The sequence below is a fragment of the Moschus berezovskii genome, chromosome 4 (assembly GCF_049115385.1).
Source record: "Moschus berezovskii isolate FMDL1 chromosome 4, NW_MosBer_1.0, whole genome shotgun sequence".
Lineage (NCBI taxonomy): Eukaryota > Metazoa > Chordata > Mammalia > Artiodactyla > Moschidae > Moschus > Moschus berezovskii.
The window spans coordinates 67,644,631-67,667,001 of NC_142463.1; the positions used below are offsets into that span (position 1 = coordinate 67,644,631).

Consider the following 22,371-nt stretch of genomic DNA (forward strand, 5'->3'; position numbering starts at 1 on the left):
TATATATATATATATGTCTTATGCACTGTTCTATATGTGTTATAGTTCAGATAATAGAAAAGACTATATAGAGAAACAGGGGTATAATTTACCAAAGTTTGGAAATAAGGAAATTAAATGAAGCAAAAAAAGATGGATGGTAGCCTCATTGAGATATGGGAGTTTTAGGAATTCATCTGTCTATTTCTTTACGTCTCTTCTAAAAAAACAGAGCATGTTGAACAACATTTGTGTGCTATTTGAAATAACACTGTGATTTAGGACAAAAGTGACGAAGGAGAAAGGAAGGGAGTAATCTTTGAAGTTGAGCCCTCGAGAAGATGGCAGTTGATGGGACTGGGACAAATAAGGTGGACATTTTGATGGGCCTGTGAACTCTCCATTACTGGATAAAAGAGGGAACGTTGTGGAGAGACAGGTTTGGAGTTACAAATTCAGTGGTGAGAATTAAGAAGTTGTTTTCAGTGGGGGGAGTTAGACTCTTCCTTAACAAGGCACTAGAGAAGGATAATCCAGAGAAGGCAATGGCAACCCACTCCAGTCCTCTTGCCTGGAAAATCCCTTGGACAGAGGAGCCTGGTAGGCTGCAGTCCAAGGGGTCACTAAGAGTCGGACATGACTGAGCGTCTTCACTTTCACTTTTCACTTTCATGCATTGGAGAAGGAAATGGCAACCCACTCCAATGTTCCTGCCTGGAGAATCCCAGAGACGGGGAAGCCTCGTGGGCTGCCGTCTATGGGGTCACACAGAGTCGGACACGACTGAAGTGAGAGCAGCAGCAGCAGCAGCAGAGGAGGATGATCAGCAGCCTGTGTTATCACTGCTTCCCAGCATATGGTCCTGAACAATACTCACCGTGATTTTGTCCTGCCAGGCGGTTCATCAGGTAGGACTTTCCTGTCCGATACGGCCCTACGATGGCCACCACCACCAGAGGCTGAGATATCTGGTCAAGGATCTTCAGTGCTTTTGGATTCACTAATAGTTGATTTTTCCGGTTTTCCACCAGACAGATGGGGTCCATTTTGGTAGATCCAGATGCCATGGGAACCTGTAACCCAGAAGAACAACTCAGTAGACTATAAGATCTGGACGTCATCTCTCACAGTGCACATCAGCCTTCTGCTTGTGGAACTTATGTATTAATTCTCCATGCTTTGCATGTTTCTAAAAGATAAGTATTTAGCTAACCTGTGTTAAGGCCTGTACAGGTAAGTTATGGAAATTACCTTATTGATCTTTAAATGAACTCTAAAACAACCTTGCCCGTATGAGCCATACAGTGAACAGAATGAGAAAACAAAGTACTGATGATGAAACCTTGAAAACACTAACATTTTGGGGGTAAGTAGAGGCAGATAGGACATGAAGGATATGAGGAGTGATCAGAGATGATTTATGGAGTGTCAGAATGATTTGGTCACTCATTAATTGTACAAATATTCACTGAGAACCTACCATGTGCTGAACACTGTTCTAGGGGCTCAGGATCAAACTGAAGAAAATGGATACAAATCACAAATCTCTGCCTCACGGTACTCTATTCCAGTGGAGGAAACAGATAATATAGAAAGTAAAATCAAAATACATATATGTAAAGCTTGTACATGCTCAACCATGTCCAACTCTTTGCCACTGCATGGACTGAAGCTTGCTAGGGTTCTCTGTCCTTGGGATTTTCCAGGCAAGAATACTGGAGTGGAGTGCCACTTACTACTCCAGGGGATCGTCCCAACCCAGGGATCAAACCCCTGTCTCCTGTATTGGTAGGCAGATTCTTTAACACTGAGCCACCTGGGAAGCCCTATATGTACATGAGAGGGTAGTAAAGTATCAGAAGGAAATGAGCAAGCAATGACCCATGGAACACTGGGGGTTGAATTTATGTAGAGAGTATCCAGGGAAGACCTTGATAATAAAGGAAAGATGAAGGTGATCAGTGTCCACATCCTTTGATGAGAACAGACAGATGCAGGGAAGCAGTGGCAGCAGGAACAGGCTGGGAGAGGAGAGACTGTGAGAGAAAGAAATTGAGATAAAGAAGGCAGCTTTCTCTCAAACAAACACAACAGAATTTAAGGTACCTACACAATGTTGTGCATGTAAGAATTAATTTATTAACAGAAATTATAGGACATTTCTTAAGCAGATAGAGAAGAGAAGCAAGCAACCAGGGTGTTGTCAGATCTGCCTAGATATGTCAGAGTGTCACATCTGGGCTAGCTCCTACTTTAACTAATTTCATTACAATGGTAGGGTGTTTCATGATCTCAAGAGACAGACTGCAGCAGCAGTCTGAGAGGTTGGACTGTCCTTTTATTTTCTCAAAGACAATACTAAGCAACATCCACATGTTGCCATACTTTACGAACTGTGTGATGACTGGGAAGATTAATTTCTCTGTGCCTCAAGTTTCTCCTGTAAAGTGGTGACATGAAAAGTAAAGATCAATCTGTCATTAAGGTCATTGTTCAGTTGCTAAGTTGTGTCCAGCTAGAGCATGCTAGGCTTCCTTGTCCTTCATTATCACCCAGAGTTTGTTCAAAATCATGCCCATTGAGTCAGTGAGGCTATCTAACCATTTCATCCTCTATCATTCCTTCTCCTCCTGCCTTCAGTCTTTCCCAGCATCAGGGTCTTTTCTAGTCAGCTCTTTGCATCAGGTGGCCAAAGTATTGGAGCTTCAGCTTCAGCATCAGTCCTTCCAGTGAATATTCAGGGTTGATTTCCTTTAGGATTGACTGGTTTGATCTCCTTGTAGTACAAGGGACTCTCAACGAGAGTCTTCTCCAGCATCACAGTTTGAAAGCACAAATTTTTTGGCACTCAGTCTTCTTCATGGTCCAACTCTCACATCCATACATGACTACTGGAAAAACCATAGCTTTGACTATACACACCTTTGTTGGCAAAGCGACGTCTCTGCTTTTTAATATGTTGTCCAGGTTGTCATAGCTTTCTTTCCAAGGAGCAAGTGTTTTTCTTTTAAATTTCATGACTGCAGTCACTATCTGCAGTGATTTTAGAGCCCATGAAAATAAAATCTGTCACTGCTTCGATTGGATGCCGTGATCTTAGTTTTCTTTAAGTCAGCTTTTTCACTCTCCTCTTTCACCCTCATCAACAGACTCTTTAGTTCCTCTTCAATTTCTGCCATTAGAGTGGTATCATCTGCATATCTGAGGCTGTTAATATTTCTCCTGGCAATCTTGATTCCAGCCTGTGATTCATCCAAACCAGCATTTTGCATGATGTACTCTGCATATACATTATTAATGAATAAGCAGGGTGTCAATATAAAGCCTTGTCATCCTCCTTTCCCAATTTTGAACCAGTCAATTATTCCATGTCCGGTTCTAACTGTTGCTTCTAGACTTGCATACAGGTTTCTCAGGAGGCATTTAAGGTAGTCTGATATTCATGTCTCTTGAAGAATTTTCCATGGTTTTTTATGATCCACACAGTCAAAGGCTTTAGCATAGTCAATGAAGCAGAAGTAGATTTATTTTGGAATTCCCTTGCTTTTTCTATGATCCAACAGATGTTGGCAATTTGATCCCTGGTTCCTTTCCCTTTTCTAAATCTAGTTTGTACATCTGGAAGTTCTCATTTCATGTACGGCTGAAGCCAAGCTTGAAGGATTTTGAGTATTACCTTGCTAGCATGTGAAATGAGAGCGACTGGACAGTAGTTTGAACATTCTTTGGCATTGCCCTTCTTTTGGATTGGAATGAAAACTGAACTTTTCCAGTCCTGGGGCCACTGCTGGGTTTCCAAATTTGCTGATAGATTGAGTGCAGCACTTTAATAGCACTGTCCTTCAGGATTTGAAATAGCTTAGCGGGAATTCCATCACCTCCACTAACTTTGTTCGTAGTAATGTTTCCTAAGGCCCACATGACTTCACAGTCCAGGATATATGACTCTAGATGAGTGATCACTCCATCGTGGTTATCTAGAACATTAAGTTTTTTTGTGTAGGTCTTCTGTGTATTCTTGCCACCTCTTCTTAATTTCTTCTGCTTCTTTTATGTCCTTACTGCTTCTGTCCTTAATTGTGCCCATCTTTGCGTGAAATGGTTCTCTCGATATCTCCAGTTTTCTTGAAGAGGTCTCTATTCTTTACCATTCTATTGTTTTCCTCTATTTCTTTGCATTGTTCACTTAAGAAGGCCTTTTTATTTCTCCTTGTTATTCTCTGAAACTCTGCATTCAGTTGGGTTTATCTTTTCCTTTCTCCCTTGCCTTTCAAGTCTTTTCTTTTCTCAGCTAATTGTAAGGCCTCCTCAGACAACCACTTTGCTTTCTTGCATTTCTTTTTTTTTGGTGGGAGGGAGGGATTGTTTTTGTCATTGCCTCCTGTACAATGTTATGAATCTCTGTCCATAGTTCTTCAGGTATTCTGTCAGATCTAATCCTTTGAATCTATTTATCACCTCCAATGTATAATCAAGGGCTTCCCTCATAGCACAGTCAGCAAAGAATCTGCCTGCAATGCAGGAGATCTGCATTCAATTTCTGGGTTGGGAAGATCCCCTGGAGAAGGAATTGGCAACCCACTCTAGTGTTCTTGCCTGGAGAATAATCCCATGCATAGAGGAGCCTGGCAGGTTACAGTCCATAGCGTCACAAACCAAACCAGTGTATAATCATAAGGGATTTTATTTAGGTCATACCTAATGGACTAACAGTTTTTGCTACTTTCTTCAGTTTAAGCCTTATTTTTTTCAATAAAGAGCTCATGATCTGAGCCACAGTCAGCTCTAGGTCTTGTTTTTGCTGACTGTATAGAGCTCCTCCAATCTGGACTGCAAAGAATATAATCAGTCTGATTTTGGTATTGACTATCTGGTGATGTCCCTTCACCATGACAAGGCTGTGATCCATGTAGGGTATTGGGGTCACTAGGAGGATTACATATCTCATAATGCTTACAATACTCTCAAAGTTATACAAGCACATAGTCAATCCTATATAATTTTACAATTGTGTGTCTCTGAAGACTGGGAGGGTAATTTCTGAATGAAAGTGGCGAGTTGGCTTTCGCCTGAAAAAGTGACACTTCCTTAGCTGGTTGCAGCAGTGGGAGGACACAGCCCAAGAGGAAGTTGAGCAGGCTGGGAGGCCCAAGCAGTAACAACCGAGGGGGAGAACAGCCATGGGGGAAGAGTCAGGCTGGAGGAGCTGAAAGCTGCCCTGAGATGTCCAAGCACAGGTTCTGGAGCTGGGCTGTCAGGGTTCAAACCTGAGGGTTCAAGTCACTTATTGTCTGCTGAAACCTTGTAAAAGGAACTTAAATGCAAAGCCTCCATTTTCTTACCAGTGTTATAAGAAAAACAGTAATTCCTGCCTGATTCATTACTATACAGATGATAAGATATAAGTTCTCAGAAAGTTTTTAAAATTTTCCTGCATTAATGTATGGCTTCAACAGTCAATAACTTGGGCAATATGTTACAATGTGTTGGTGCATTCTGTAAGTTGCAATTTGCCCAGAAATATAAGCTATCTAAAATCTTTCAGTCAGGAAAAAACATGAATTTGCTCAAAGGAATTCCTCTCTAAAATTTCTCCTTCTCTCTCTTGCTCTTTTTTTTTCTACAGTGGATTGGGAGCAGAGATAGAGCAGTCAAATGACCTTTTACTGCTGTGTTAGGTGAAAATTAATAAAAGGAAACTTCATTCAAATGGAATCATCAGGCCAGAAAGAAGAGCTCTCACACAGTACCACTGGAGATCAGTTATGAGAAGAATTGTCAATCCCAAAGCCCAAGGAAAAAATCTTCAACAGGAGATGCTCCAGTGAGAGTCCCCAACAGGAAAAAGTATACCTCATATCTCCTAGAAGAACCCAGGAGTATCCCAGCAACCCAGCCAAAGAAAAAGGGTCATTACCTTGAACTCTCACTTTTCTCCAACGGACTTTCTTTTAAAACAATCCTTCCCAACTTACTACTTTTCTCTATAAAATAAGAGAGAGAAACTTCCTCTTTTTCTTGGTTGAATTTGCCCCATGTCTTTTGCTATAGCTTGCTTGTCCCAAATGACAATTCCCTTGCTTTTCCTGAGTAAACCCATTTTATTTGAAAAATCACTATTTTTAAGGTGAACAGTTTTAAGCAACAGGAATAGTAGCATTCAGTTCTGAGTCAGAATATTGATAAAACTTTGGTAGGAGTCCATAAGCTTACCGTGTGTGTTTTTTAATTAAAAATATTCTGACGTTTCCAAACCAAGAAACTTCAAAACTAAATAACTAAATGAAAGAGTATTACTAGATGGCAGAGGATGATGATCAGTTTCCAATGGTTACTATTCAGTAGAGTTATCTGAAGTGATAGTTAAAAGTACCCCACACTCTGTATTTTCAGCAAGCATCAGAAGTTTTAAGAGGCAGTATTTGTATGGGCCAGGTATTAAAAAAAAATGCATGGTAAATAAACATGAATAGGCTTACAGTTAGTATTTTTTTTATTAAGAATGAGATTAAATTATTTCAAATAATACAGTTTTGCATTATTCAGAATATTGAATGTTAAGAAAAAAAATAATCCACTGTTAATCTGTTAGGATTTAAATTGTCTGTGGACTACCACCAGTGCCCAGTGGGGTGCAGTCATGATGGAGGGGGCTGGAGGAAGAGACTGCACCCAGGACTTCTGCGAGGGGCCTGGGAGTTTGGGCCCTCAGTCCTAAAAAGGACTTCAGCCCCCATTTCTTAGAAGATGAAGCATACTCTCCTCCTTGTCCCATGCCCGACTTTTTGCTCCAGCCCTGCTTAGGGGATTTCCTTGGACGACAAGGAGATCAAACCAGTCAATCCTAAAGGAATTCAATTCTGAATATTCATTGGAAGGACTGTTGCTGAAGCTAAAGCTCCAATATTTTGGCTACCTGATGTGAAGAGCCAACATATTGGAAAAGATCCTGATGCTGGGAAAGATTGAGGGCAGAAGCAGAAGGGGTGACAGAGGATGAAATGGTTGGATGGCATCATGGACTCAATGGACATGAGTTTGAGCAAACTCCAGGAGGTAGTGGAGGCTGGGGTGCTGCAGCCCATGGGGTCGCAGAGTTGGACACCGTCTTAGCAGCTGAACAACAGCAACTGCTACATGCTCCAGGAGGAGCAGAGCATCAGGGTGACATGGCTCAAAGACAACCAACTCTGAGCTGCTTGAGCTATGCTCTGACCCAATAGCGCCATCCTCGCCTCCCCTCCCCCAGGATAGCGCCTGCACTGGGGGATTTTATTGTCGTTATTTAACTGAAGAGTGCTTGGAAAGTCAAGCTTAGGAGCAAACTTACTTGGAGCAGACGCTTCAGCCGGGAGTCAAGTCAGCTGCTCTGGATCTCCCCTAGGGCTCCTCTTGCCTCTGGCTCCTCTGGAAACTATTCTTACATTCAGAAGCTGAAAAGCCAGTTGGTTATTAAAAGTCATCTGGTATGCGTGTGTTTTATGAGAATCGAAATTGAAAGGACGGAAGTGCTTGTATTTTTTTTCCTTTCCTGGAGGCAGTAGCCTAGATGCATTACAGGAAAGGCCAGGGAGACAAGGGCTCCTCGCTGCCTGGCTGGATAAACAAAACCCAACTTCGTCCCTTCTCCACAGGTGACTTAGGCATTCCTGACCCCACAGTGAATGGGACCCAAATAATGGTAGGATGAGAGTTCAACAGCCTGTCTCTCAGGGGTGTTTTTGTGAAAGAAGGGGTTTGTTTATTAATTTTTCTTCAGTTGAAAAGTCTTTAATTTGTTTGTTTTTCTCTTTCCTTTTTAAAAAAGTATTTTCTTTTTAACTCGGTGATTTCTTTCTTCACTGGAGAAGGAAATGGCAACCCACTCCAGTGTTCTTGCCTGGAGAATTCCATGGACAGAGGAACCTGTGTATTTAATCCTAGATTTTATAGCCCAGAAATATTCACCTTTTTTTTTTCTTTCCTTCTGTTCTTTTACTAAGGTGGATCCACCTTTGGAGTTTGGGAGTTGATTCAGATTTCTTCCATTCTTTTCTATATCCTAAGGTATTGTACTAACTTAGAAGTTAAAAGCTTGACTGCTGCTGTTAGGGAACCAGGTTCTTTTGCCCAAGGAGCTACAAGCCAAAACACTGAGACATCCAGGTTTGCAGCAGAAGCAACCCAGTAAGGAGGCAAGAGAACAAGTCTCAGGTCTGCCTCCCAGGAGGACAGGTGCTTAGAATATTAACAGAAGCAAGAAGCAGAATGGTCTTAGGCCTTAGAGAAAGGTGATTGGTGGTAAGGAAAAGTGAGATAATTGGTGTTCTGTGCAAGTTTATCTTGGTTACATGCTTCTTCATGGGACACGTGCAAATACAGAGGATTTGGTGTGAAACAGGTTGGTGAATTTGGGGCTGTGATGACAGTGGGTCACCAATGGGACAAGCAGGTCTCTTTTGCACAGATTCTGATGAGCTGTATTGGTTTGACCTGGTATCAGCCAGTTTTGTTGTGTTACAATAAGAGTTTCCAAACAGCCTGTTCCCTTATCTGCTGTTCTGTAAAAGGAGTTCAAGAATTTCACTTAGTCACCAGTTTCTGTTACAGGTTTTTAACCCTGTGAATCAAGGTTTGGCTATCCCATCTGTATTTCAGATGGCAATGAGGAGAAAGGGAGGACAGGCAGAATATAGTTTCAAAGTTTTATGGCCAAACCTCCCAGGAGCAAGTGCTTTGGCACATATTCCCTATGCAGACTTCTCTAGCTGCAAAATCAGCTAGAACAGTATAAAAATCCTTAGATTGCCATATGCTTATTTTGTAAAATAAAACGATACCGTATTTGGAGCTGCAGAGCATGTTGTAACTGTAAAGGTGTATGCGACAATATCAAGGACAGATTTTTCTAGAATTCTGAGACTACACTGAGTAGATTCAAGACTTGAATCCAAGCAGGGAAAATTACTGTGGCCCTGTAATTCCTGAGCCACCAAGATTGATTTAGGGGGAGATTAGGCATATGACCTAAAACCTATAAAGTTAATCATTTCTTAGTTACCTGGATCCAAGAAATTTCTTTTTTTTTTTCTCTCTCTTGCTCTTGGTCTTGTTCTGTCTCTCTGGATCTCCTCTCTTGTTTTCATCAATTTTTTGTTGTTGTCAGTGAGGGTATAAAGATTTGTGTTTCTAGATGAAGACTGTAAGTCCACTTAGATATGTTTGGCTCCGGAACATGATATGTACTGTTACTAAAGCATCTACAAGTGTTATATGAAAAAAGATTATAGTGTGTGAGAGTAATACATACGGCAGCATATAAAAATAGATTTTAAGAGCAAAAATTCCTGTCTATAGGCATGCAGAAAACTGAAGAAAATTTCGGCTTTATAGAAGATGTAATATTGTTGTATTTATACGTACCTTGTGGCTAAGCTGGTAAAGAATCCACCTGCAATGTGGGAGACCTGGGTTGGGAAGATCCCCTGGAGAAGGGAAAGACTACCCACTCCAGTATTCTGGCTTGGAGAATTCCATGGACTATACAGTCTGTGGGGTCACAAAGAGTTGGACACGACTGAATGACTTTCATTTTCACTTTATAATATGGCTTCCAATAAATTGAGAAATGGCAGAACTGAAAGAATAGGGAAAGTCACAATTTTAAGGACACACTTATCCTACTTCAGTTCAGTTCAGTTCAGTCGCTCAGTCGTGTCCGACTCTCTGTGACCCCATGAATCACAGCACGCCAGGCCTCCCTATCCATCACCAACTCCCTGAGTTCACTCAAATTCATGTCCACAGAGTCGGTGATACCATCCAGCCATCTCATTCTCTGTCATCCCCTTCTCCTCCCGCCCCCAACCTTTCCCAGCATCAGAGTCTTTTCCAGTGAGTCAACTCGTCGCATGAGGTGGCCAAAGTATTGCAGTTTCAGCTTTAGCATCAGTCCTTCCAATGAACACCCAGGATCGATCTCCCTTAGAATGCACTGGTTGGATCTCCTTGCGGTACAAGGGACTCTCAAGAGCCTTCTCCAACACCACAGTTCAAAAGCATCAATTCTTCGGCGATCAGCTTTCTTCACAGTCCAACTCTCACATCCATACATGACCACGGGAAAGACCATAGCCTTGACTAGACGGACCTTGGTTGGCAAAGTAATGTCTCTGCTTTTTAATATATTATCAAGGTTGGTCTTAACTTTCCTTCCAAGGAGTAAGCATCTTTTAATTTCCTGGCTGCAATCAGCATCTGCAGTGATTTTGGAGCCCAAAAAATAAAGTCTGACACTGTTTCCACTGTTTTTCCACCTATTTCCCATAAAGTGATGGGACCAGATGCCATGATCTTTGTTTTCTGAATGTTGAGCTTCAAGCCAACCTTTTCACTCTCCTCTTTCACTTTCATCAAGAGGTTTTTGAGTTCCTCTTCACTTTCTGCCATAAGGGTAGTGTCATCTGCATATCTGAGATTATTGATATTTCTCCCAGCAATCTTGATTCCAGCTTGTGCTTCTTCAAGCCCAGCGTTCCTCATGATGTACTCTGCATAGAAGTTAAATAAGCAAGGTGACAATATACAGCCTTGACGCACTCCTTTTCCTATTTGGAACCAGTCGGTCATTCCATGTACAGTTCTGACTGTTGCTTCCTGACCAGCATACAGGTTTCTCAAGAGGCAGGTCAGGTGGTCTGGTATTCCCATCTCTTTCAGAATTCTCCACAGTTTATTGTGATCCACACAGTCAAAGGCTTTGGCATAGTCAATGAAGCAGAAATAGATGTTTTTCTGGAACTCTCTTGCTTTCTCCATGATCCAGCGGATGTTGGCAATTTGGTCTCTGGTGCCTCTGCCTTTTCTAAAACCTGCTTGAACATCTGGGAGTTCACGGGTCACATATTGCTGAAGCCTGGCTTGGAGAATTTTGAGCATGACCTTACTAGCGTGTGAGATGAGTGCAATTGTGCGGTAGTTTGAGCATTCTTTGGCATTGCGTTTCTTTGGGATTGGAATGAAGACTGACCTTTTCCAGTCCTGTGGCCACTGCTGAGTTTTCCAAATTTGCTGGCATATTGAGTGCAGCACTTTCACAGCATCATCTTTCAAGATTTAAAATAGCTCAACTGGAATTCCATCACCACCACTAGCTTTGTTTGTAGTGATGCTTTCTAAGGCCCACTTGACCTCACATTCCAAGATGTCTGGCTCTAGGTCAGTGATCACGTTATCATGACTATCTTGCTCGTGAAGATCTTTTTTGTACAGTTCTTCTGTGTATTCTTGCCACCTCTTCTTAATATCTTCTGCTTCTGTTAGGTCCATACCATTTCTGTCCTTTATCAAGCCCATCTTTGCATGAAATGTTCCCTTGGAATCTCTAATTTTCTTGAAGAGATCTCTTGTTTTTCCTATTCTGTTGTTTTCCTCTATTTCTTTGCATTGATCACTGAGGAAGGCTTTCTTATCTCTCCTTGCTATTCTTTGGAACTCTGCATTCAGATGCTTATATCTTTCCTTTTCTCCTTTGCTTTTCGCTTCTCTTCTTTTCACAGCTATTTGTAAGGCCTCCTCAGACAGCCATATCAGAGATTAATTAATAGAACCAACACACAAAATCAGTAATGGTGTTGAAGACTTGAAGTGAAGTGTTAGTCGCTCAGTCGTGTCTGACTCTTTGCAACTCCATGGACTGTAACTCATCAGGCTCCTCTGTCCATGGAATTCTCCAGGCAAGAATACTGGTGTGGGTTGCTACTTTCTTCTCCAGGGGAATCTTCCTGACCCAGAGGTCAAACATATCTCCTGCATTGTAGGCAAATTCTTTAACATCTGAGCCACCAGAGAAGCCCAAAGATTTGAAGAGGATAATTAGCAAATTGAACAAATAGATATTTAATATGCTGATAATTGTGATCAAACATGTAGAAAACATATTTTTTCACGTTAACAAATTAAAGTCAAGCAGAGGATACCAATTTACCATAATACTATGTTAAAAAAATATTCCCGGTGGCTCAGATGGTAAAGAATCTGCCTGAAATGCAGGAGACCCAGGTTCAATTCCTGAGCTGGGAAGATCCCCTGGAGAAGGGAATGGCTACCCATTCCACTATTCTTGCCTGGAGAATCCCATGGACAAAAGAGCCTGGCCAGCTACAGTCCATGAGGTTGCAAAGAGCTGGACACGACTGAGCAACTAACACTTTCACTTTTCAATGTTATAAAACAATGACAAAAAGATAACCGAAGATTCTTATATTTTTATAATTCTAAATAATCTATAGGTCACAAAGAATTTTATTTTGAAAAATATAAAATATTTTAAAATGAGCAATACTGATAATACTATATTTCAGACTTCAAGATGCAGTTAAATCACTAATTTCAGTGAAATTCATATCCTCAAACCATAAACTAGTAAAGAATTAAAGTAGAAATCAAGCTAAATAACAATCTCTTCCAGTGATCCAAATGCAGTAAAAGTAGAAGAAACCAAAATAAAAGCAAAACAGACTTAATGAAGTAGAAAACCATTATATAATAAGAGAGTCAAAGCAACCAAACTGTTTGTAAAACTGGTAGTTTATGAAATTGGTAGAGCTAGAGTGACTAATCTAGAGAAATGAGATCCATGTTCCAAACTACTAAGAATCCAAAAATGTCTCAAGAGGACATTGCTTTAATCTGAAAAGAAAAACAGGTCCAGATAATCTATTAAATCATGCTTTTGAAATACCATCCCAAGTGAGGTCACAAAGCAAGAAGATAAAATTTCAAAGAGTTGCAATCCCTTTTGAGAAGATGAGTCACATAAACAAGCTATCTTTTATCTGATTACAGATATTAGAATAACAAAATTTTTAATAAACTTCCTGCATATTGCACAATGGCCAGAATCCACAGTAAACCTTATCATAAGGGAAATTCACACACTCATATAAAATCTTCCACTGGCCTCCATCAGGTATCATAAGAAACAGATGCAGGAGAGCCCCGCGGGCCTCCAGGCCGCGTGGGGCGCGGGGTCGCGCTGCTATCGCCGTGGTTGGCCGGCGGGGTCGGCCCTTCCCTCGGCGCGTTCGCGGAGCGGGAGCCGGGGCTGGGGTGGGGAGCGGGCTCGGGCGTTAGCGGAGGGTGGCTTGCCTGCTGAGGCCGGAACCTGGACCGAAAGCACGACCGCAGTGCCGCCTGGCCGGCTCCGTGTGAACAAAAACAATGACACTCCAATGGGCAGCAGTTGCAACTTTTCTTTACGCTGAAATAGGACTCATCTTAATCTTCTGTCTACCTTTTATTCCTCCTCAGAGATGGAAGAAGATATTTTCCTTTAGCGTTTGGGGTAAAATTGCAAGTTTCTGGAACAAGGCTTTTCTTACTATTATAATCCTATTGATTGTTCTGTTTCTAGATGCTGTGTGTAGCGAGCGAAATGATGCAAAGACAAGACACACAAAAGACAGACAAAGACACAACTCCAGCCGGAGGAAAAATTCTGCGCAAGCCCCCTTGCAGTTTATTTTTATACCCCAGTAGCTGGACACATACCAAAATCTAAGCAATGCATTCTTTTATCAAACAAGGACAAAAAGCCAAGCACATTTCAAGGACGGAAGGAACAAAGGGAGGCAGTGACCACAGCATGTTTACTAAGAAGCCTGCCCAGAACTCCAGCCTCTTCCTTATTTTTAAGGAGGGCATGTTCCCTCGTATGCAAGCGGATCATTAACCTTGGATATTGTGTGCAGGCTTCTTGGCAGAACATCCTGTTTGCAAGCATGCTCTGCCCAAGCAGAGAGTCTTGTTTGCAGGTACATCTCTGCTTCCTTAACCATTCTCTCTCGTGGTCACTGTCAGGCTCCTACATCTCCCCCTTCTTTCTGAGAAGCAGTAGCAAGCTGTAAGGCGGCAAGAACGCGTTGTCTATCCTTATTTAGTTGTTGCCCTCTTCGCCAGCACCTGAAGACTAGAATAATAACACAGCATAATAGTATTATGAACAAGGTATTCCCCAAAGTAGTTCCAATTAGAGTAGCTACATGCCCCAGAGGATTCAAATTATTCATCCCTTCCTGTAAATCCTTTAACAAATCGGACCCAGCAATGTCAGGTAGCGTTTTGCTAAATGTAGACAAAATTTGCTGCTCTAACTCCATAATTTCCTTAGTTAGGTTTTGATGCCCTGTTAATGACCGTTTCACCTTTTCCCAACCCTCACTCATGTTAAAAGGCACAGGTATGATACATAATTGAGAGGAGTTCCAATCACATTTCAACACACTTCTTGTAGACAAGACAGTTAATTGATCCCCCAGCCAAGAAACAGGATGTTGAAGATTGAGTACATCAGTTACAAGTTGGGCATCCAAATCTCATTGTTGTTGCCATAATAAATGAGAGTCTTTATGTCACTCCCGTACAAAGTCTGCTGTTTGGATTCCTTGATGCAAAGCAAGTCCAGCCATGGTAGCGGTTGCAGTAACTGAAGCCACCGCAAGAACTGAAGCTATGATTACGCCAAGCATGCGTCGGGATCGGCGAAGCAAGGTCTGTACAGCGGTCACCAAATGAGATACAGCAAGAGTCTGACCAAGGTCTTCTCAGATTTACAGGTAGCCATACTTCGGTTCGAGGTTTAACAACCACCAATGAAAAATTAGAATTGTTGGTTTGTGTTTCAAAATTCTTCCACCATGACTGATTTACACATTGTGTTAAATTACAGTGATTACATGATTAGATCCCTCGGTAACATTCCAAGTCCAATTCCCATACAACAATGCAAAGGGGTGTTTTAGACAAACCGTAGCAGAATAAGATTTATTAACATGCAAGTGAACATGGAAGGGACCTGAACGGTCCAAAGTATAGTTTCCCGACCATATAGTGAGATTTCCCAAAACTGCCCACAATTTCCAAATATTCCCTTGGAAGTGGGGATACCCTAACAATCGCAGCTGAGGGGGAACGAGTGCAAACTGCTGCCATTTTACGGTTTCATTACCGTTACCCATTAAAGTACCATTAATTCGATGCCATTTGAGAGTTTTGTTAGACCATTTTTCCAAAATTTGGCTATGATCAGGGCTCCAATCTACAATAACAAATCCAGAATAATTCATGACCTTAAAAGGCCAATGACCTTGGCAACTTTCCCATTCCAAAGATTCTAGAGAAGGAATAAAAAAATTAGAAGGGCATAATGGTATAAAGGTATCAGGATGGTGACTCATCGGCATTGTAGAGGTGTTGAATCCCCTGGTGGAAACAAGCACAGTAAAGACAGCAGGATGATGATTATTATAGTGTACCCCCAGGTATTATAAGAGTGATGATTGTGCTCTTTTGTAGAGAGGCAAAAGGGATGTCCTCCGATGGATAAGGGGAGGCCCTCCACTGCAACAGTAACATTACTTATGTTATATTGATTATTATGATGATACAAATGCTCAATTCCTCCACACGTGGGTGGTGGGAAGAATGCAGTTTCATTGGTGCATACCTGTACTTCAGGTTCGCCCCAAGAGACAGCTTTCACAAGAGGATGATTAGGAACGTAAGCCCAATAAGTATATTCTATCGCTTGCGCATACATTACCTGACAGGTAACCACAGCCATCATAGCCAACAGCAAATTAGTAGGATTGAGAGGTTGACCAGAATTAACGAGAGTTTTCTCGGTCTCCTGTGTAAGCTTCTTCAGTTGCCCCCATGTTGGAGGGGACGCAGATCGGGTAGGGAAGGTAAAGCTCCGCTGTGCAGAAAGCTCTTCAAATTTTCACACAAAGTGGTCATCCATGATGAATCTTGATTAACCAAGTTGGTGTCCAAAACCTAAAATTATCAACAGATATGAAAGCATAACCTTGTCCTAAATATATCAGTGATGCTGGAACCCAACATTTTTCTTTATACCAAATGAGTGTGTTCAAGATCTTATCCTCTTCTTTCCTTCGAAAATGCAATTCTGCTGCTGATAGATTTTCTTTGCTCCAAATATTCAAAAAATTTAAAGTAAGTTAGGTTTTATTCAAGATATCTTTTGGTTTCATAAATCTCTCCTGTTTTCCCTTTTTTTAAAAAATATATTCATGTAAAGTATGATTAGCTCTTTCAATGATAGCTTGTCCTTGATTATTATGTGAAAGTCACTCAGTCGTGTCCGACTCTTTGTGACCCCAAGGACTAGACAGTCCGTGGACTTCTCCAGGCCAGAATACTGGAGTGGGTAGCCTTTCTCTTCTCCAGGGGATCTTCCCAACCCAGGGATTGAACCCAGGTCTTCTGCATTGCAAACAGATTCTTTACCAATTGAGCCACAAGGGAAGCCCCTTATTTAAGGGATGCCAAAAGTATGGGTTATATGATATTGGGATAAAAAATGAGCTAATTTCCCCAATTGGTAGGCAGGTGCGTTACCAGTTTTTAATTTAATTGGTATCCCCATAACTGCAAAGCAAGATAATAAATGAGTAATAACAACGTCAGCTTTTTCAGAATGTAATGCAGTAGCCCATTGGAAATGTGTGCATGTATCTATAGTATGATGGACGCATTTTTGTTGTCCAAAAGATGAAATAAAAATTACATCCATTTGCCATATCTGATTTGCTTGTAGTCCTCTTATGTTGACACCTGGTGGGGTAAATGGTAAGGTAAAAGGCGCACATATGGAACAAGAGCGAACAATATTTTGAGCTTGTTTCTGAGTAATAAGATTTTTTTAAATCCTTTAGAGTTAGTATGTTGCAGATGATGCCCTTGTTTTGCTGCTTCTATAGGATAAAGTAATGCATCGATTGTAGCATTTCTGAAGGACAAGGGTCCAGGAAGGGCAGAATGTGCATGGATATGAGTAAAGAAAATTGATTCTGAATGCCACAGAAGCGATTGTTGTACCTGATAAAACAATTTATCAATATCTGTCTTAAGAGTTATAGGCAGGGAAAACTGAGGAAGCTGTAGACAAGAGAGAACAGCATCTCGAGAATCTGAAACAATGTTAACAGGAAGTTGAGGAACAGGAAGTTGAGGAAAATCTTGCAAAACTAAATAAATAGCCCATAACTTAGCAGGCTGTACAGAGGAGAACGAATGGGGAAGGACTTTAGAACATTCAAAAGTCCAATATCCAGCGGTATTTTTATTTGCATCAGTAAAAACAGTGGGTCCTTTAATTGGAATATCTGAAATCGGAGATTGAGGTATCATGGGGTTAGTTCGAAGAAAATCAATCAATTTAGACAACAGATAATGATTAGAAAATGAACCAGGAAATGAAGCAAGGGAAATCTTCCAATTTTCATTAAATTGTAAACATATTTGAGCATTCGTTAATTGAGTAACAATCTGGTGTGGTTCTTTTCCTGATAATTGTAGAATACGATTGTGACCCTTTTGTATAAGAAAGGCTAATTTATCTATATATGTAGTTAATTTTTTGGAGAAACTGTTAGGTAAAAAAACTCATTCTATTAATTCTTTTTCTTGAGCAATCGCACCAGATGGAGAATGAGGGGTATGAAATATTATGAATGAAATAGGTTGAGACGCAGAAATATATGTTAAAAAACCATCATTTAATCTTTGTTCAACAAATTGAAGTTCTTGCAAAGCCAAGGGGGTTAAGATTCGGGGACTAAAATAAGTGTCGTAATTGATAAGTAGGAATCCCAAGTCCTGGGCGTAGCCAATTAATATCTCCTAATAATTTTTGGAAGTCATTTAAAGTTTTTAAATGGTCTCTTCTAATTTGTAATTTTTGAGGCCAGATTCGGTGTTGCTCTAATATCGTCCCTAAATAAGAAATGGGAAAATCCTTCTGAACTTTCTCTGGCGCTATATGCAAGTTATATTGTTTCAAAGCCTCTTGTACCTTTAAGAAGAATTTATCATGTTCAGCAATATTGGGAGCTGCCAATAAGAGATCATCCATATAATGATAGAGAATATAATTAGGATATTCTTGACGGATAGATTGTAAGGAACTAGCTACAAACTCTTGACATAAGGTAGGACTATTTATCATTCCCTGTGGCAAGACTGTCCATTGGTAGCACTTAACAGGCTGAGCGTGATTAAGAACAGGAACTGTGAAAGCAAATTTATCTCTGTCTTGTAATTGTAAAGGAATAGTAAAAAAACAATCGTTAAGATCTAGTACCATTAAAGACCAATTTTGAGGAATAAGAGCGGGAGAAGGAAGGCCCAATTGTAAGGCTCCCATAGATTCAATACATTTATTAACTTCTCTTAAATCAGTCAATATTCTCTATTTTCCAGATTTCTTTTTTATAACAAATACAGGAGAATTCCAAGGGGAAGTAGAGGGCTCTATATGGCCAAGTTGAAGTTGCTCTGATATTAATTGTTCTAAGGCCTTGAGCTTCATTTTTGGTAATGGCCACTGTTCAACCCATTTAGGAGTATTAATTATCCATTTTAATGGGAGTGCTCGAGGAATTTGAGCAGTGGCCACTAGTTTCCCGACGGAATGGTTACAGAAGCCCCCATGGAAGAGAGAAGATCTCTTCCCCATATATTAGTAGGTATACTAACAATATAAAAAGTGATAAAAACTGTTTTTCCATTATGGAACTGGCATTGTAAAGGACGAGTACTTTTCCAAATATCTGCAATGGAGCCTAATCCTGTCAGCATTAGAGGACTTTTTTCTTTGTTTTAGGGCCATTGTTGAGAGGAAATGACTGAAACATCTGCCCCTGTGTTTATTAACCCTTTAAAGTTCCTTCCTTGTATGGTCAAGGAAAGAACAGGACGAGAATCCATGATGAGCATCTCCCAAAATATATGTTGCCCAGTACTTTTAAAACCTCCTGACCTTTTATTAGGAAGAGCAGAAAATGGAAGATAAGATAAAAGAATTATTTGTGCTATACGTTTTTCAGCCAATAGTGAAATTGTAACAGAAGTAGAGACCATAATTAAAATTTTTTAAAATAAAATCAGAGTCTATTATTTTAGGAATTATGGTTATACCTCTTAGAGCTGCGCTGCTGCGGCCCAATATTAAGCCAAAAGTGCCTTTAGGTAATGGGCCAAATATGTTTGTTTTTAATTTATAAATGTCACCTCCCGAAGACAGAAGAACATTTTTAGCGAGAGGCAAATCAGCAGCAGCACTTTTTGAAGTTGCAGAGCGTAAATCTGACACCGTTAAAGGTTTGGTTATTTCTGAGGTAGTAGTCATCTCTAAGGGTCGTTGGGAGCTGCTTGCCGTTGAATTGGAAATAATTGTGGAGGATCTGTAAAACCACCAGAGGGCGCAGGGATATAATCATCACAGAACATGGACACGGGAAATGAGGAGTGCCCCTCTCCGCTTACATCTGGAGCCTTATGAGATACCGGAAAAGGAGAAGCATAGGGAGGGGCCATAGGAGTAGAAGCCCTCTTTGTTCCTTTATTTTGTGTTTTCTACCATTGTTGAAAAAGACGGGTCACTTTATCAACCTCGTCGTTCCCTTCGGACGACAAGGAGGACTCACTAGAACTATCAGATTCGGTACCTGATTTCCCATCCCTGGAATGCAAAGTGGCGGCCCCGGTAGCATCTGACCTTTTTTGTTGTTGTTGTTGTTAGGGACTTCCTCATAAACCACCTCAGATATTGTAGATTTGGTTTCACTATCTGTAGAAAGCAATGCAACTGCTTGAGTGACAGTATTACACAGAGTCCACAATTTCAAAGGAATTATGTTACCCTTCTGATGCTGTTGCTGTAATTCCTTCTGTATTAATTTCTATTCACGTTTAATTGTACTTTAGGTTGGCACTTAAACCAATAACAATGCTGCTCCACAAGGCGAAATAACTCCGATAATGGGCAACTAGATGCCTTCACCCGGATGGAGTGGAGAAGTCCTTTGACTAGCTCCATGTATTGTGCCTTTGTTGATGGGGAATCCCCCATAATTTTCCCAAAAGTTCCCCTGGCTTGGACCTACAATCCCCGAGGGGTATTCACCCTTTCGGTTTCGCTCGAGCCCCACGTTGGGCGCCAGATGTAGCGAGCGAAATGACACAAAGACAAGAAACACAAAAGACAAAGACACAACTCCGGCGGAGGAAAAATTCTGCACAAGCCCCCTTGCGGTTTATTTTTATACCCCGGTAGCTGGACACCTACCAAAATCTAAGCAATGCATTCTTTTACCAAACAAGGACAAAAAGCCAAGCACATTCCAAGGACGGGAGGAACAAAGGGAGGCAGTGACCACAGCATGTTTACTAAGAAGCCTGCCCAGAACTCCAGTCTCTTCCTTATTTTTAAGGAGGGCATGTTCCCTTGTATGCGAGTGGATCATTAACCTTGGATATTGTGTGCAGGCTTCTTGGCAGAACATCCTGTTTGCAAGCATGCTCTGCCCAAGCAGAGAGTCTTGTTTGCAGGTACATCTCTGCTTCCTTAACCATTCTCTCTCGTGGTCCCTGTCGGGCTCCTACACTGTGAGAGAAATAAGAAAATATTCCTCAACTCATACTATTGAAAAGAGCTCAACCAGCAAACCTGCTGCCTGTGAACATACACAAATGAAACTCTTCAGGTCTCAAAGAAATCTTTACATTTCTGGATTTTCATTATTTTTCTGGCTAGTGTTGAGACGTCTGGTCACCATTATTACTCAGCTGGCAAAAGAGCTGTCAAACAAAGCAGTACTTAAACGTCAAGCAGAAAATATGAACCAGGCTGCCAAAAAATTCATGGTAGAAAATGAAAGACTGAAATGGCTCTTGAAAAACTATGGCAAGGAAGAAGAACACAGGAAGCAGAAAATAAAAAACTAGCAGACAAAGAAAAACTGAATTAAAGAAGGCTTCAGATGCCCTTTCTAAGGCACAAAATGATGTGATGATAATGAAGATGCAATCAGAGAGATTTTCAAAAGAGTACGACCGGCTCCTGAGAGAATACTCAGGACTTCAGGATCGGGCAGGGAAAGACAGGAAATGCCTGTGAACTTTATGAAAGAAGATTGTGAATATACCATGTCAAGAAGAAAAATTTGTTATCATGTCAGCCTCTAGGAAATTTAAAATTCAGTTCAGAAAAACATACTATGACCAGCCATTATTTTTTTAATGCCATACACATAGACTTATCATAATGGCATTATCACAGTATTGATGATGTTTCAGATATATTGTAAAGCCTGTATTCCAGCTCTTAAATAAAATATAAGCATGTTAAACACTTTATTTAAATACTGCTAGTAATACTGGTATATGGTGGCTGAAAGAATGAAACATGAAAACAGTGACCTTAAGTGCTTTTTTTAAGCCTGATGGTACTAGTTAACTCTTTTAGGACAGCTGTATTGATAATTATATTTTCAGTATTGTGTTTCTGCACTTGTTAAACTATTTTTGTTGACATTTGTGTTAATAACACATAATTAGTAAGCATTCTGCTTTTTTAATGTTCATCTGGGAATGGAGTTTACATCTATTTGCATAACTGCCATAGCACTGAACTGAAATTATTTTACAACAATGTGGAATGCTTGAGATAGAAAGTTTATGTGTAATATATCCAAAAAGCAAAAAAAAAAAAAAAAGAAAAAGAAATAGTAGATGCAGGGCAGGAGATATGCGAGAACCTTTGTTGGGCAGACTGACTGAGCTTTTCAAGGTTTGAGATGCAACAGATTTACCTGGAAAACATGAGTATGCAGACATTCAACAAAGCCTTGCAATGAGTAAATAAACAAAAGCAAAAACCAAAAACAGCAGTCTACCATTGGGGTAAGTCAAGAGCACAGAGACTGCCCACAGGACAAGCATGCAGGGCCTGCTAAAGGTTGAGGATGGAACAGGAAAACTAAGAGGATCTTGTGGCGCTTCAGGACTTCTACGCCAAATAGTAGAATTCCACTGGAGGAATGTGAAGCTTGTGGTGGACTTGATGTAGTGTAGCAACAACAAAAGTCAGCACAGATGAATTACTACACTGAATAAATGCCCCCCACAATCATCCTAACCAAAATAAAGGTTGTGCTATTTTTCAAATATAAATCTTATTATCTCCATATCCACTTTTTTTTAATAGTGCTAAGCATACAATAAAAATGGAGTCAAGCAAAAACAAGAAACAAAAACAAACAAACAAAAAAAACCCCAAGTTAAAACTATGCATCATGATGAGATAAGACAAAAAACAGAAACAATATCAGAAATAAACCTATTGTGGAACAATCAGGGCCTTTGAAATCACTATTACTATGTTGAAAGATCTACTGGAAAGATGAATACACACATAAACACATTAAAATTTTTTAAAGACTTCATGTTATTAATAGAGTTAAGTGGAAATCCTATAAAAGTAAAGCACAATATCAGTGACTAAGAATTCTTTTAGAGGAATTAACAGAAAGTATGTGAACAAATTGG

At 40.5% G+C, this 22,371-nt stretch overlaps 1 protein-coding gene, 1 non-coding gene and 1 pseudogene across 3 annotated transcripts in view; 2 read left to right on the plus strand and 1 right to left on the minus strand.

Annotated features, from left to right (window-relative positions):
• The window catches only part of LOC129540748 (guanylate-binding protein 7-like), a 41,356-nt gene extending 28,334 nt beyond the window's left edge, over positions 1–13,022 (minus strand). Inside the window, exons 1-3 of one of the 2 annotated variants that reach the window (XM_055402119.2) lie at positions 12,898–13,022; positions 7,310–7,412; positions 857–1,052 (exon numbers count right to left, since the gene is read on the minus strand). In XM_055402119.2, coding sequence (XP_055258094.2) covers positions 857–1,046 — 190 coding nt within the window. In that variant the 5' untranslated portion in view covers positions 1,047–1,052; positions 7,310–7,412; positions 12,898–13,022. Of the gene's footprint in view, positions 1–856; positions 1,053–7,309; positions 7,751–12,897 lie in introns of those variants that run through there. The other variant, XM_088835459.1, reaches the window with a different exon arrangement.
• On the plus strand, positions 11,968–12,040 carry TRNAF-GAA (transfer RNA phenylalanine (anticodon GAA)). Its single transcript has one exon. It is a non-coding gene; the product is annotated as a tRNA-Phe (tRNA).
• A 128-nt stretch (positions 13,023–13,150) lies between the features above and the next one.
• Positions 13,151–21,028, plus strand: LOC129540379 (B-cell receptor-associated protein 29-like; annotated as a pseudogene).
• The last annotated feature ends 1,343 nt before the right edge of the window (positions 21,029–22,371 follow it).